The 18,444-nt window shown below is 28.2% G+C and overlaps 2 protein-coding genes across 2 annotated transcripts; both read right to left on the bottom strand.

The window, feature by feature from the left end:
- Nucleotides 1-2,101: 2,101 nt before the first annotated feature.
- LOC128955737 (TATA box-binding protein-like 2) lies at nt 2,102-2,644 on the bottom strand. The gene has a single exon (XM_054301409.1). It carries the CDS (start codon nt 2,642-2,644, stop codon nt 2,102-2,104), a length of 543 nt encoding a protein of 180 aa, XP_054157384.1.
- Nucleotides 2,645-4,674: 2,030 nt separating this feature from the next.
- On the bottom strand, nt 4,675-6,012 carry LOC128955736 (uncharacterized protein F54H12.2-like). The gene has a single exon (XM_054301408.1). The coding sequence runs from the start codon at nt 6,010-6,012 to the stop codon at nt 4,675-4,677; it is 1,338 nt and encodes a 445-aa protein (XP_054157383.1).
- Between the last annotated feature and the right edge of the window lie 12,432 nt (nt 6,013-18,444).

Below are 18,444 nucleotides of genomic sequence, written 5' to 3'. Positions count from 1 at the left end.
GTGAGTGAGTGAGTGAGTGAGAGAGTGAGTGAGTGAGTGAGTGAGTGAGTGAGTGAGTGAGTGAGTGAGTGAGTGAGTGAGTGAGTGAGTGAGTGAGTGAGTGAGTGAGTGAGTGAGTGAGTGAGTGAGTGAGTGAGTGAGTGTGAGTGAGTGAGTGAGTGAGTGAGTGAGTGAGTGAGTGAGTGAGTGAGTGAGTGTAAGAGAGAGAGAGAGAGAGAGAGAGAGAGAGAGAGAGAGAGAGAGAAGACTAATAARACAATAATTAGTWTAAAACAACACTTAATTTAATGTAAGAAAWTTTTTTGATATATTCTCTTTGAGACTTCAATTGAGTATTCAATTACTGTAACGTATTTTTATTGTTTTCGGTAAAACAATATTATTTTAATGACTACATTAACAACAAATATTACACTAAAAAAATAAATTTAAAAAACCAAACAATTAAGTATATGTTGTTATTCGTAAATTTCATTTTCAGTAAAAATTTATTAAATAATTAGTTTTGTTTTTAGGTTTAAACTTTTGTTTTGTTATATTAACGTTACACATAAAATAAATTTAGTAAACTTTAATTTTATTATCTTAATTATTATTTATATTTGAAAATTCAAAATATTTGTCATTTGGGAGTTCACTCAAATATTTTTATAGACTCTATTGTATAGTTATATACTGTAGTTTAATATTAAATTAACTAAATATTAAAATGTCAAAATAAAATAAGAAATTAAATTTATATGAAAATAAAAAAATATATAAATTATAAAATACTGTCGAAAAAAATAATATGATAAATAACAACTATTTTTAATAGACATTAATAATAAATCTAATAAAAGTGCAATTATTAAATAAAATTTAGATAAATAATTTTATTTATAAATGTTTATAAAAAACTAATATTGTATATGTTATGATATTTGTGGTATTATTATTAAATTAATAAAAGAAATAATCATTTTTATTATAACTAATGTCTTCTTTAAGTTATAAACTATACAATCATTATAATGGTTATGAAATGATATTTTCATGGATTATCTGTTTAAATCATTTAATGGCTATGTTTTATCCTAAAAATAATAACATTTTACTGTAGAATAAATAGTATTATTATTATGTAATTTATGTTGTTATTCATAGATTTACAGTAAAAACAATATTAATAAAAATGTTAAGCTTATAGTTTATTACAAACTATATAATACTGTCTATTATTTTTATGTTATCAAAATTTAAAATAATTATACTGTTTAGAATCCTAAAATATATTTTATTTAAATAAAATTATAAACAATGTATAAAATAAAGTATATTAGTAGTTACGACATAAGGGTGACGGAAGGGGAAAGCACAGTGCTTTCCCCCATATAACAGTATGACGGAGAATAGGTGACGGAGATCACGTGACTCCACCTAACCTAACCTAAGTGTACTACACCAATGACGTCACCACTACCTCTACCTGAACCTTACCTACCCGAACTGACCAATTACCCGAACTGACCAACTACCCGAACCTTACCTACCCGAACTGACCAACTTACCGAACTGACCAATTACCCGAACCTTACCTACCCGAACTGACCAACTTACCGAACTGACCAATTACCCGAACCTAACCCAACCTAAGTGTATATCAATGACGTCACCACTACCTTTAACCGAACCCAACCTAACCTGACCAACTAACCGATCTGACCACCTACCCGATCTGACCAACTTACCGATCTGACCAACTTACCATACTGGTCAACCTTCCGATGTATTAGCGGAGAGGGGATAGCGGAAATCATATGACCTAACATGAGTGTAGATGTAAACAAAATAAATATAAATACATTTATTTTTAAAATAATATTTATAATTTATTTGCATTTTATTTATTTACAAAAGCGTTCATTAAATATTTTCTCTCTAAAATTTTTATCTAATACATATGATATATTTTCTTCAATTAGTTTACACTTATATTCATGAATACGTCTGTTAAAAACTATCCAATGCCAGTTAGATATACGAGCCTGTCTTGAAGCATATGACCAAACATACATAGTCTTTATCTGTATTTTGTCATCAAATCTAACTTTCTTCATATTTATTTGTTTATTAAGTAATCAAAGTATTTAAACATAAACTCTTCATATAATTCATTCAATGCTTTTCTAGTATAAACACCAGTCAATATCATTTTCCCTTTTCTAGTGAGAGTTATATGTCTTTTATTACCACAATTGATCCTCAAATGTGGAAATATTTCCAACTCATAATTACTGCTCCAATTAAATTGATTCATCAGTTTCTCTACATTCAAGTCGTTTTTCAGGTTATGTGACGCAGCAATGTTAGTCACACGTAAGTTATGTAATTTGATATCATATCCGAGTTTTTGTATTATGCGAGCAGTCTTTCGTAATGCTATTCGACCATCATTTTTTGATTTTGCACCCACACATACTAGTTTACCAGAGTCGTATATCATAACCGTGGCATTAGGGTTACGATACCGTTTAATTACTCTCACAAATGGGTAATTGTGATATACACAATTACAACAGTTGTTACACAATTTTCTTAAATCAATAAAACCAATCATATCAAAGAGATCAGCAGTCATCGAAACATTAGTTATCACAGGCATATTGATAATGCAAATTGTATTACTATAATAAATGTTGATGTAGTTATAAACTCATAAACTATTGCATCAACTATTACAAAAACAGTTGAAACAAGTTGTTTAACAACTATTGCTTCAATTATTGCAACATCTGTTGCAATAAGTAGTTTAACTACTATTGCAACAACAAATAGTGTATTACACTATCGTAAATCCTGTTTACTCTATAAAATATTAACTTATAAAAGCAAAGTGTATACACTATTATTGTATTAGTGTTTATTAGTTTTGTTATAACTGATTATTATTGTAAATTAAATTTTTCATCATCAAAATGGTTGGCAAAACATTGTTTCAAAAATCCATTTTCACCAAATCTGATGGTGAAAACAAATTTGACAAATTTGTTCGTGTATTGGAACACGAAAACGGTGAAAAATTTGTGGACATCCGACTGACTGTTTGCAATGATGGAGAAGATGTCTTCTACACCAAACATGGCGTTTATTTATATGGTAATGAATTCAAAGAATTGTTGAAAAAGATGGAAACCCAAGACTTTGGTTCTTTTGGAGATCTTCGAGTTATCTCATTCATGCATTTGAAAAAACAATTGTATTGTTTTAGTATCATTAGTAATGGTAACATTAAAAAATTAAATGTCATATTCCCTGAAATTGACATTATATTGTCATTGAAAGATGAAATCATTAAATATCTTAATTAAAGTAATTATTGTATATTATAAAACAAATATTGTAATAAATAAACAAAACAAATTAATTGAATAAAATAAATTTTATTAATAAATAAAAAATGTATAATTATTTACATTTTAATATGAAAACAAATAGTAATTTTTAATCCATTTCCACAATAGCTCACATTTGTGTTGAGCGCATCTCATATCTGATTTATCGGGTATGATACGTTCATGAAAATGACATGAACGGCCTCCATACATTCTCTTTAATGTCTTAAGACTAGGACATCTATACTGATCCAATTCAACGTAAGGTATAGCGCACATGTCCAATAGATCAGCCAATTGTAGACACTTAATACCAATGTATGGCTTTTCTTTGCTTTTGATTTTCTCATACATCTCAATAATTATCTGTTTGGCATCCATTGTTGAGTTTTGTGTAATCTCAGTGTTCACTGTACGTAACGATAGTCCCAATAAGTTGTTGGCCAAATAAAGGTTAGTAATCCGATCTTTCAATTCCATATCTCTATAAGTTAGGTTTGTCTCACACAACTCAGACATTTTACAAGTGTGAGATATTATTGCAATCTCACGCGGGACAAAGATATTGTTATAAACAAAGCCTTGTGCGTCCATTACACCACAGATTTGATTAATTTTACTCATTTTAGAGATTAAGTTTGTTTACTATAAAAAGTAAATCGTGTTCGTTGTTGAGGGGAAACCCTTCTTCTATAAAATAGCGCTCAATGCGATGTCTATATGTTGACGCAATATTTGCTAACGTACCATTAATTACGTTTACATTAGTCATAACAATAAGAAACTTTTCATTATAAATATCTTTTATTTTAATGTATATTCTATAATAATCACTAAAATTTTTATACACATCTGATAAATGACATTTACCAGTTACATAATAATTTGGCAACACAATCATTAATGTGAGGATTAAAACCAAACACAGTTTGGATTTGTTCAAATGATCCGCCATTAAAATAATTAGTTAAAAAATAAATACAATATAATCCACAAGTATTAGAGTATACACTTTGAAAATTAATACAGTTGTAATACCAACCGTTTACAGTATTGTCTTTTATAAAATTTAAGATATCATTATGTAGTGGTTGTAATCCAAATGAATCAAAATATATAATGCTATCATTATTTGTTTTGTATACACTAACCCAGTGTTCACCAGCATCACTAGCTTTATCTGTATTAATAATAACACCACTATCTTTTGGTATAATATTTGGTAACATATCTCTCGGATATGTACCATAATATTTATTACAATTTTTAAAATAGTTATTTATTTGTAATGTATTCATATTTATTGAAAATTTTTAATAGCAAATCTTGAGCTCTCTATTTCTACACAACTATCATATTCGCAGAATATGATTGCAGTTACAGTCTCTTGTATAGGGTAGGCAAACTTTAGTTCAACTCGTAAGTTACCTCTAACCACAGTTGATACATAACCACTTTTTGCTACTCCATCAGATAAATCCGGTGTAAAATTGAATCCAAATAGTGTATAACCTTCAGCATACTCTTCCCGTGTTATGTCAATATCTGTTGAATGTTTGATTTGATTTGCTGTTTCAAATAATCCAAAGTATTCACGCATATATTTTTTATTTGTAAAGTCTGGTGTGTATGGTCTGTGTGGATATTGAGTCCCATCAACATAGCAAGCAATGTGTCGGATATTGTAATTTTTAAAATAAAATGGGTTCATATTATATGAACCATTATATGCTTCGTTACTAACAAAACCAATATATATTTTTCTAGGAAYCACTCCATTGATTATATTATTTAAATAACAATCTAATGTGTCTTTAGCTATAATTGATGTCTTTACTTCCTTTCGTGTAATAAAATAGCGGGCATTAGCACTTTCAAGTGCTCTATTGTGTGCCACAACTACTTGCGGGTTAACAATAGATTTATGCATAAACAGTCTTACGTCCATTATTTCAACTGTTGGTATCAATGTTTTATCATAAATTAAATAAAACTTGGGATCTTGTGGATAGATTTTAATATTCAGTGTGACTCCTCCAAGTAATGACTTTACTTGTGATGCTAAATCAATGTGCAAATTGCCATACATTTCAACTTCACACCCGTCAGATAACGAGTTACCTGACGGTCGTATACGACTACTTCTTATTTCATTTACCGAATCCATAGGTGTCTCATCTTTATGCCAAAATGCAGTCTCTAAATGCGTTTTTCTTGCATCTCTATTACTGTTAAGTAATGTGTCAATATATGACACATATGAATAATTCACTGATGATGTTGTAACAGTTGTTTGACCAATATTAACATCAATTTGTTTAATAAATGAATGCATTAAGTAATTGATTGGAGATATTAGTTTCCAGTCTTCTTGTTTAACTTCAGGGGTTGTTGATACAGTAGATTTTTGTAGTTTAAATTTTAAACACAAATATAGCTCACTTTTGCTTAAATTAATATATTCATTTAAACCTGTATGCACTTCAAACTCAATAGTATTTGTTGAATTAGATAATGTACTTATTGGACGGTGTTCAGTTTGAACATCTCGTTCAATCATTAGTTGGGTAGGTGGTACTCCAAAGACATCCATTTCTGGAAGTGTCATTAGAGATGATAATTCGTGTATTGTAGACATTTTTAGTATTTTCTTTGTTTTTTCTTAACTGTTTTACGTCTTTTATAAGATTTTGGTTTAGTTTTTGTTTTTAATTTACGTTTACGTCCTAAACCTTTTTGTTGTCTAACATTTGAAACTTTATTTTTAACATCTGTTAAAATTGTATCAGCTGATCGTATCAGCTGATTTGTGCCGGCTTCTTTGAATGATTTACCAGATAGTATATCATTACCAATACCGTTAAATGCATCCCATCCTTTAGTTGCTACATATTTTAATGCAGGTTTAATGTGTTTAAATATTTTTCCAAATATACCATTTCCGGACTGGTATCTATGTCCAGCATAAGATACAATACCGTTACCGGCTTGGATTTTATAGTAATCAATATATGGATTATTCATACTTTAATAAAATGCAAAGTTATAGTTACTCTACCAAATTTAAATGGTATAGATAAACCACTATCATCTTTTATAGATATTTCAAGTGTTTCAAATTCATTGAGTCTTACAGGTCTATATTGAGGTCTTTCATAATTTAAATGTACTGTATCTCCAAATTTATATTTTCTAGGTATTTCAACTACTCTCAGTAGAGGTGCAAATGTATCACCAACTAGTGATGGGTATACAATATCACTATATAAATATAGTGAATGAAAACCGCCACTAATCTCTACAGGATGATAGCCTTTAATAATATTTTTATTTTCAATTCCATTGAATACTATATTAACCAAGCTATTGCTACCATAATAATAATTATGTGTAGCTTTTCTATCTTTTAATCCTAAAATGTTTTCAATTTCTTCACCCAAGTCAGGAAATATTTTAACTACACTTTCAACTATACCAACATTAATTGTAATAAAATTATTAATCTCATTATAAACTAATTTTGGTGGTTTAATATCAGTAAATAAAGTCAAAATATTGTTAATTTCATTAACTAATTTCTGTGGTGTTTCATAATAACCAGCTTTAAGTGTAAACTTATCATCATATTGATTAGACTTATCACCATATATACGGCCCATTTCATCAAATAATGTAATTTTATGATCATTTAATATATTATACCATGATTTGGTATAAGTTATTTCAGATATACCAACACACCAACTATCATCAAGTTTAACTGTTTTGCCTAATTTTGTTCTAAAATCAGACATTGTATTGTCAAATGTTTTGACATTATTAACTAAAGTAATATATTTACTCATTATTCACAAAGTTTTATTTGTGTATTGTTATCAAAATAACAATTCCAAATAATTTTTTCTTTATCTCTTAAAAATAATAATACAACAACAAATATAATAAATAAAATAAAACACAATATGTTAATTAGTAAACAATTCATTTTTATTTTTAAAATACAGTATCAGAGCCTTTTATAACATTTTTACATAGTTTAAGTTTAGGGTTAGGCATTATATAACCAATACAACTAGTTAAAATAATTGCCCATAAATTTTTGTTGCCAATTTCAAAAGTTAAGTTAATTAAGCTTACAAATATTACAATTGTCATTAATGACATTTGAATAGTAAACAAAATTAATTCAGTTTTACACAATTTATTTAGTATAGACATCTTGAATGCTATCAATCCAACTGTTGTATTCTTCCGGATAGTTCAACCACTTAACAAAATACTGTCTACGACCACGTCTAACACGACTTCTAATAACTCTTTCAATACGGTATAGATTTTCTTTGATCTTTTGGATCTCTTGTGGATAAAATCGCTGTTCAATAATATTTCCTTGTCCATCACTTAGTCTAAACACATATTGATTATCACCTTTTATAGTCTTTACTACAGTAAAGACTTGATCAGTCCAGTTAGGGTAATAACCTTTATCAAATTTAGACATTTCGTACACTTTACGTACTTTATCTCCTGTAGCGACATCTGGTGTTTTAAACTTTTTAGATTTAACATATAAGTTATTGTATACTTGTTTTGTATTTTCTGTAGTCACCTCAATAGGTGACATACCTATAGATCTGTGATATGATGTATTGTATGCTTTAACAAGTTTTTGTAGTACATCTACATATCTTCGCGAACCATTAGCAGTAAAGTATTTAAACATACGTGACTTTAATGTACGATTAAAGCGTTCAACTATAGCACATTTTATTTTATAATCATTTGAGTGAAAGTAGTTGACTCTATTTAATTTTAGATATTTTTGAAATATTTCATTTAAAAACTCTTTACCTTTATCTGTACGTAAAGATAATGGTTTTCTGTTTTTAAATAATGTTTTAAAAGCATTTGTAATGCTTTTACCAGTTTTTACTTTCAATGGAACAGTAAATGCAAATTTAGAAAAGCAGTCAATTACTGTTAAAATATAATTATATTTATCATTTTTATTAGCAAATTCTCTCATATCAGCTAAATCTGCTTCCCATTGTTCATCAATATATGTCACAACAATTGGATTTCGTATAAATTTTCTGTGTACTTGTTTATGTAGAGTATAAGTTAACTCTCCTTTTAACCAATCTTTTACTAATTTTAATGTTATATTTGGATTTAATTGTTTAGCAGTTTTATACAAATTATTTACACCACTAAATGATCCACTATTTTGTGGATCATAATATATTATATTCAACAACTCATTTATATTTTGATCCATTGTATAGATTTTTTAGATTTAGATTTTTTAACAGTCTTTTTATTTACTACTTTTTTAACAACTTTTTTGTTAGGTTTATGAACTTTTGTAGTAACTTTGCTTTGTTTTTTAGTTGTACTGATTAAATTATTTTTAATTAATACTTTAAAAACCATATCTTCTATTATACTTAGAAATGAATTATTAATATTCGGCAAATTATTTTTAATATTGTTATCATTTGTAACATTGTCAACAATGTTTTTAGTTACTAATGTATTTTGTTTAATTTTTTCAAATGGTTTACTATCCACACTCATTGAAGATATATCCATATCGATGTCATCATCACTATCATTAGTAACCAATTCAACTTTTCTGAATGACATTATTTTGTTATTAATTCGTATACAGTTGTTAGTAACGGTATTAACCACATCCAAGCGTTTCCTTTTTGTACAACACTTTTACAAGTTTTTAAACTTTGTTTCCTTTCAAACTTTTTAAGTAAAAGTTTTTTACTTTTATTCAATTTTTTAGTTTTTATATTTCCTTTTATAACATTTAATCCAATTTCTTTTATAGCTAAATATACTTTTGGGTCTTTAGCTAAATAATTCAATAATGTTTTTTGTGTTTTCTTACATTTTATTTTAGAAACAAACTGCAAGTCTCTAAAATATTTTTTCAAATTATCAGACATTACTTAGGTATATAGCAAATAATTTTCAATTTATTATTAATTGGTATAATATTTGTTTGTACTCTATATTTTTCAGGTGTATCCTGTTTTAGGTCTACTTTAATATAACCATATTGAACAGATGTGGCGTCAGTATACACTTCTATAAAGTATTTTGAGTTTTCCGGATATATCTGTGAGGCTAAGCTAATTATCTGTCTTTTATCTCTTGGGTTTTTAAGCAATATCAAATAGTGACAATTTAAACTAATTGTCCTCATTTGGGACCCTTGATGAAATATATTTTGTGATATAAATATCACACTTATATTCATATGATGACTACCTTTAGTAAATAAATTTGCTAATTTAACATTATTTCCCAACTCAGTCATCAAATCATCAATAACTATGAGATGAGGTTTAATCTCTTTTACTTCTTCTTCATTGGGTAGGCCTTCAATATATTGTATATCACAGTCAGCAATAGATTTAGTGTACAATTCTTGCCATTGTCCGTATGCCCACACAATTTTTAACTTATTTGGTATATCAGTAAAATATAAAGTTTGTTTATAATTCTCCAATATATTTCTAAGTAGTACAGTTTTACCACTACTTGTAGGTCCAGCGACCATACAAGTGAATGGGTGTTTAAATGAAATGTGTTTTCGATCCACTTTAATGCAATTCATTTTAAATAAATAAAACATAGGTTTAATAATAAAAAAAAATTTATTCATCTTTTATAAAATTTTATACATTTGATTTTGTATCAAATTTCCATTCACAGGTAGCCAATTCAGACAAGTATTTTACTAATTTGTTAGTATCTTCTGTTATACCATTTTTATGTCCAATTGCAGTCAGTCTATCGACGATGATTTTCATTCCCGGCTCTGACAACATATAAAATTTCATGTTTTTTAGCCGAATCAATTCAGTTTGAATGCACTGGTCTTGTTTTGGTCTCTTTAACGGTGGCTCTGAAATAATATAAAAATTTTAATATATAATTAATAAAATATATTAATATAAAATACAATACCTTCCAATAGTTTTCTTAAATAACTGTCTTTAAAGTGTCGTTTAGCCATACTTGTTAATGAATATAAAATAATTTTATTAAAAACATTACTTTATATAGTCAATTATGACCTCAATATGTATTCTTAGTTTTATATTTAGATATTTATTTATAGTTGATGTAAATAAATTAAACATAAAAATAGTTTTTAATCACATTTTATTTAAAATAATTTCAAATAATTAGTACAATAATATAAATATAAATAGTATTAAATAGTTTTAACATATTATTCATAAAATCCATAGGGGACAGTTTGATAAATAGGGTGTCCCCTAACAATTCTACGTTTTTCAGATACTGCCTGATATATCTTATTTACTTTATTTGTTGTCACGTTGTGCAGTTTATCTGAACGGAAACATAATTGTGGAGCCAGTGTTGTGATTGGTGTATTGTTAAAGTAGTGTTGAGCAGTCTCTTTAACTCTTTCAAAGTTTATTTTATGCTTTACTTCCTCAGTGATTGAAATGCCTTTTACTTTTACTTTTTGAATCACACGGCCATCACCAGTAACGACCTGATAACCATAGTTTTTGGGTCCACATGAAGTAAACGAATTGATATACGACCCTTCTTTGTAATCTTTTTCTATTTCATCGGTCATATCACCCAAGAAATCACCGATCGGAGGGTCGTACCACCCTTTGGTAGGGTCGTGTCGATAGATTACAGAGTCTGTATCGAAATACAAGACCCGTCCCTTTGCTGAGCTTTCAATATTGTGTAATTCACGATATAAATGAATACGAGCATTACCGGTGACCATCGAGGCCAATGCTATGTTTGTATTGCCAGCAGATGAATAGTTGTCGTCAATGTATTGGTAATTGACTAAAATAGTCTCATCATTGGGCATAATTTCTCCTAAAGTATAGTATAATAAATAAATATTTTATATTAATTTATTATGTTTTTATAATGTATTTTAACAAACCTTTTATTTGTATTTTAGCATCAGATATAATACTACGGTATGCGTCATATGTTTTGCAAAGTTTAGTTTGTTTTTGATTGGGTCTTTGGGCTAGTTTTCCCCACAAACTATTCAACATTAACTTTGCAATGAAGCGGAGACCAGGATTTGGTGACATCTTATTAAACTCTAAATCCACACCTTCACGACTCTGATACTCACTGATGTAGTTTCGCTTTAACTCATCAGTAGTACAATTGTCAGGCCATCCGCTTGCCTCGGTCTTAAGTTTAAGCCATTGTTGTATGTATGGCTTAAATATTTCATTTGTTTTGCGTTCGTAATGCAACACTTCATATATTTTGAGAATTTTATATCCCATTTCTATTGCTAATTTAAGCTCTTCAGAGTACCAAGTACTGCTGATAGCTCTCTCTTTATCGCTATGACTACATTTGTTAGGGCTCATATCTTTTGCACATTGATTGCATAATGCAAACACTAACTTTTTGGTCTCTGATTTTAATGGTAATACAGGAATGTATAGATCTTTAGGTGGTAATACTTTACATTTAATGAATCCAAAGTAATTATAAATTGAGGTGTCGATAAATTTACTGATTATAGATGGATGACCAATAGGGTATTCGCATTTTGAAAGTACAGTCGGATACAGACTGCACACATCTTTATATTTAATCAACTCTGTACCGGTACTGTCGGCGTTGAAGTACAAATTGTTTGTACGACCACCATAAAACGACTCACGTATGTTTGCGTGACCTATTTTGTCAATTGTTTTATAGTATGCCATACGTTTTTTGTGGAATGCTTTGAACTCAACATCAGTTGTCAACAGTTTATCGAAGTCGTGCTCCCAAATAGATGTCACTTTGAAACCTCTAGACTTGTAATATGTTTCCTAAAAATATATAAATGTAAGTAAAATTGTATAAATACAATTATTTATATAAATACCTTTTCAATTGTTCGTTGATAATCTTTAATAGGATCTACTTGCTCATTGCCATCATAGGTGTTTCTAAGGCTAAACAGATGGGTACATTTTTGACATCCATGCCAATAGCAACCATTGAACTCAAATATCTCTCCGAGTACACCATCTCGAATACACCCATCAGCATAGTTCTGACCAATTCTCATCTCTCTGCAGATTTTTACACCTCTCTTCTCCTCCATCCAATCAAGCCATACATTACCTTTGTTTGACTTATGTCGTCCATCGATATAACCGTTGATAGGTGTGACACCAATCATATTGTCTTTTAGAATTTTAGCTCTAAAATACTCCAGTCCAACACCGGCTAATGTGAATCTACGAGTTATGGGGTCCAAACCAGTGAAGTTTTTGAACAGTTTGCGGAACTCCATCACAGCAATTGTGAGTACTATTACATCATTTAAGCAATACTTTTTGATTTGTTGTTCAAAGTTCCATATGTAATTGTTTGCTTTGAAGTCATTATACCACTCCACACACTCTTTTGAAGACCTCATTTCATCAATGCCAAAGTGTTTGATATCTGGTATTTCACCAGAGTAGTCGTAATTCTCTTTTCTGTTGAAGTGATGGGGAAAAAATCCTTTGCTGACAATGTTTTGAAAGCCAAACGATTTTGGCAGTGAAGCCAGTGGTTGTTGGAAATAACTCAACGAGTCTATGAATGATGTGTTGTTGTTTGTAATTTTAAGTATTTTCATACCATTCATAATTATATCACTCGGATCACCAAACTGTCTTCCAAACATTTCCTGAAATATGAAGTGACCATCATATCCTCGGAAATTGTGTGCAATTACGTATAGCTGTGCTTTAATTTTTGAAGCTCTTACAGCGACATCTTTGAATAAATAGTCTGAAAACTGTTCGACTACATTTTCTTTATAGAATGTACGGATACCATATCCGCACACTTTACATCCGTCATTTGGTTCATCAATTGAGACATCGCATCTTTTCGCCATTTGTTGGTAATCCCAACACTTGTCGCAAACACATACTGTGTAAAATATTTGTAATTAGTTGTAATTTCTTAAAATGATTATATAATAACTTACATGAAATGAGTAGATTAGGTTTGTGATCATAAAAACCATTATTTTGAGCTATCTGTTCACTTTCAATATCAAAACAAACTATTAGTTTGTTTTCTTTGTCTTCTTTTTCCAGTTTTTCTATATCCAAAGGTTTTATATAACAAAAATGCGGTGTTTCTTTGTAATACACACTACATTTTGTACATTTTAGTTGATAGCAAACATGTTTTGCTCTTCTATGAGTTGAGTATTCAACATTACAAGTACTACATATTTTTGATTTTACTTTGCAGATATTGTTAGCTTTGTGATTATGATAACATTTATCATTTGCGTAACTACGATTGCATAAATCGCAGTCTACTTTATCACTGTTAACGTCACACTTTGGATATGTTGAGCAGTAGTTGCACACATATTTACATGAATGATTTATTTTCTGATGTTTTGTTAAGCAATACTTACACAGATCAGATATTTGTGTGTAAGCATTGATGTCTTTAATAAAATTATAATGTCCAGTGTTTTTACCGTAGTCGATGTGCTCCATAAATAATTTGTTGGGAAAATCTATAGAGCCTTGAAATAGATAATTGTCGACATTTGATGAGTCGACAATTATCAACTGTAATCCACTTGAACCATCAGTTAATTTAATAGTGCTGAGATACTCCTGCATTTGATTCCAATGTTTTTCTCCAAAAGGTTTGTTGAAATCAAGACCGGCCAAATTACACAGCTTTTCCGATTCTTCTTTTTGATATTTGTCGGAATTATTGTTAGCAGTAATTTTTCTCCACCTACTGTTTCCTCGAAGTGTTTGATTAGTAAAACTTTCGACAAACCACATAACACCAACCCAAACAGCTCTATAACCGCAACCGACATCTGAAATTATATGAATAAATATATTTGTAAATATTATAAAAATAAATATATAATCTTTTAAATACCATTTTTGTTATCAATCCTAACAATGCATTTTATACGTTTACTCCTTTCATCTGAAGTTTCTGGTGGTAAATGTCTTTTGTTTTTCATATTAGGTCCTGATCCCTGTGGTGCTTCAGTTACATAGATTTTCATTTTAAATACAGAAAGTAAAAACTCTGTATTAGATTGTATTAGTCCAAAGATTTTGTTGGCAAACTCATGTTTATCAAATTGTGAGATTGCTTTTCCACCCATATATAATGGTTTATTCAAGCCCTGTGCTTCAATTATCACACTATAATAATCGCCAACATTGTGGTTACGGAATGCCGGTCGCACCAATGACTCATACATCTCATCAATTTGATCATTTAATTGAAGTAAATTATCAATTGAACACAAATTGTGTTGAAAGCGGATGTCTTTACGGTGTTCTTGCCGTTTAAATTTAATGTATGAATGAGATGACTCATTCAATACATGAAACTTGACCAATTGTTTAACTAAACAAAAATTTTAATTATAATAATTGCATAATAAGTTATTTAATTTTTAATACATACCTGTATTGTCATTGTTGTCATTGTTGTCATTGTTGTCATTGTCGTCATTGTCGTCATTGTCATTGTTGTCATTGTCGTTGTTGTCGTTGTTGTCGTTGTTGTCGTTGTTGTCGTTGTTGTCGTTGTTGTCGTTGTTGTCGTTGTTGTCGTTGTTGTCGTTGTTGTCGTTGTTGTCGTTGTTGTCGTTGTTGTCGTTGTTGTCGTTGTCATTGTCGTTGTTGTCATTGACAGGTATGTAGTCGGGAGGTGTGTCCATAAGTGAGTCCTGACTTTCCATATACGACTCATCAGCACCAGCACCATCTTGTACTGGTAAACCATAATTATTGTTTACCAATAAATCGAGATTTACGTAGAAATCATCGCTAAACTCATCGGTAAACATGTCATTCATTGGCTCGTTGAAGTTAGGTATTTCGTCATTCATTGGCTCTCTAGGGTCTGGAATTGCGTCATCCATAGATACCACCATTGACTCGACCATAGGGACCGCCAATGACTCGACTATAGGAACCTCCGACTCGACTATAGATACCGGCATTGTCTCGACCATAGGGACTTCCGTCTCGACCATTGGCTCCGGGATAGCTTTGTTGTTGTCCATTGCGTTGAATTGATCGATAAAAATAATAGTTGAAATACTGAAAAGTATACTTTTATAAAATTTGTTAAAATATTAGATTTTATAAAATAATATATTATTTTATAATTAATTAATAAAAATAATTTTTTATTTTTATTAATTAATTATTATTTATTAAATTTTCTGAATATTTTTCTATTTATTTTTTCTATTTATTTATTTTAAAAGAAAAATATTTTTCTAAATATTTTTTGAAGTTTTTTTTTGAAGTTTTTTTTTGAAAAGTTTTTTTTAAACAGTTTTTTTTTGAAAATTTTTTTTGAAAAGTTTTTTGAAAAGTTTTTTTATTGAAAAATTTTTTTTGAAAATTTTTTTTTTTGAAGTTTTTTTTTTGAAAAAGTTTTTTTTTTTTGAAGTTTTTTTTGAAAAGTTTTTTTTTTGTAGTTTTTTTTGAAAAGTTTTTTTTTTGTAGTTTTTTTTTTAAAAGTTTTTTTTTGAAAATATTTTTTTTTTGAAAAGTTTTTTTTTTTTTAGAAAAGTTTTTTTTAAAAGTTTTTTTGAAAATATTTTTTTTTGAAAATATTTTTTTTGAAAATATTTTTTTTGTAAAGTTTTTTTTTTGAAGTTTTTTTTTGAAAAGTTTTTAAAAAAAAAAATTTTTTTGTGCTTACTTTATTTTTTTATATAAATAATCACAAATTATAAATTCAAGACTCAGTTATACACTGATATCTTCCACTGGCGAGTTAATTTGATGTATGTTTGAATACAATGCTAGCCTCAATCCAATGTATTCCGTACTACAGTCTATAAGACACTAATTTGTTAATTTGACCGCTTATTTGTTAATTTTTCATAATTATTTTTTTTATTAGCTTAAACTACACATTTTTAAGCATCTTTTAAGAATAAAAAATTTTAATTTTAATTACAATTAAAAAAGTTATTAACAATTTAAGTTAATTAATATATACAGTATATGTATTACTATTGCTATACAGTGTGTACATACTATTTCAATACAGTGATGTCATTATATTACATGTATTGTATGCAATAGTTAATGTTAGTTCGGGTAGTTGGTCAGAACGGGTAGTTGGTCAGTTCGGTTAGTTGGTCAGTTCGGGTAGTTGGTCAGTTCGGGTAGTTGGTCAGTTCGGGTAGTTGGTCAGTTCGGGTAGTTGGTCAGTTCGGGTAGTTGCTCAGTTCGCGTATGTGGTCAGTTTGGGTATGTGGTCAGTTCGGGTAGGTGGTCAGTTCGGGTAGGTGGTTACTATGGGTAGTTGGTCAGTTCGGGTAAGATGGTCAGTTCGGGTAAGATGGTCAGTTCGGGTAGGTTGTCGGTTCGGGTAGGTGGTCAGATCGGGTAGGTGGTCAGTTCGGGTAGGTGGTCAGATTGGGTAGAGGTAGTAGTGACGTCATTGGTGTACTTCACTTAGGTTAGGTTAGGTGGAGTCACGTGATCACGTGAACCCCCTCTCCGTGACACAGCTATATGGGGGAAAGCACTGTGCTTTCCCTCATGTGAACCCTTAGGTACCAACTACTTATATTGTATTGCATATCTAAACTTTGTTTTATTTATAATATAGATTATATTTTCAGAAAATATTATGTCATTTCTTTAAATATGTATATATTTTTAAATTACTTATTTCTATTTTTTAAAAAAGATTATATATTTGTTTCTTTACAATAAAATATTTACTTAAGTCTTATTAAATAAATTATATTTTTTTAATTTAAAAGTGCTGTTTTTCATTTGTTTTTTTATTATAATAATTAATATTTTTACATCTTATAATTTAAGCATTATTTAAAAATATTTCTAACTATAATAAAAGTATTATTATCATAAAAAATATTTTCAAATCTTTATTTAATCATAAATACAGTAACATGTTTATGTTAATTTTCTTTTAAAAATAATAATGACTTTATAAATTGTTTTTTAAATAATAATATTATTTTAGTGATTAAGGTTAATAAATAACTTTTGTCTATATTTACCTATTATTATTGAGTATACTATAATATAATTTTATTAAGTTTACTTACTATAGCGATTATCATTTGATGTCTCATAATGTAAACGTTTAGAAAATTATTATTAAATTATAAAGTAAATATAAATATATCATATATTGTATCTTAAAACATAATCTATAAAATATATCACTTTAATTAACTCGTTTTTATAATAACATTAAAATCATTAATATTGTTCTATTATTATTCTCCAAAATAGCATTTATATTATAATAGATGTTAAAATAATTTAATATTCACAATTAAATTTAAGAGCTAACTAAAATAAATTTAAAGTAAAATACTGTATTATTATTAGTTGTTTAATTTAAGATATAATCATTAATGTAATTCAGGTATTTAATATATATGAATAAAAAATGAATACATATTATAAATTAATATAATTTATATATTTCTCATAATTGTAAAATATATTTAAAATAAATATTTAAATAATAAATTATATACTAAAAATATCATATATTTTTTGCTTAAACTTACATTATAGTTCGTGTGCTGAATGCTACTAAAATTATTTTTATTATATTTTTATTATATATTAAATAGTAGTGTATTACTGTTATCTTATTTATATTTATCTAATGTATCTAATTTAATAATATAATATTATTATAAAAAAATTATATATATAAATATTTATTGACACATAAAAATAATATCCAAAAATATTACTTATTATATTTAATCTGTTGAGTTGATGGACACGTGTTGAGTAAAAATAATATACCGCTTAATATTGTATAAACTGTATATAACAGCAATGACAATATAAAAGCTTTTTTGCTTAACTATATAATTATATGTTTGTATTGTATGTTAGCTATTATTTCATACTATATCAATACATACACACTATGCTAATACTATTATATGCCTTCATTTAATAGTAAACATTATATAAAAATTATTTTTAAGCAAATACTATTATCTATTGATTTT

This window comes from Oppia nitens, unplaced genomic scaffold (assembly GCF_028296485.1).
Source record: "Oppia nitens isolate AA-2021 unplaced genomic scaffold, nextdenovo-longstitch-racon4-pilon3 scaffold2_pilon_pilon_pilon, whole genome shotgun sequence".
Taxonomy (NCBI): Eukaryota; Metazoa; Arthropoda; class Arachnida; order Sarcoptiformes; family Oppiidae; genus Oppia; species Oppia nitens.
This window is presented reverse-complemented; position numbering and strand designations above follow the sequence as displayed.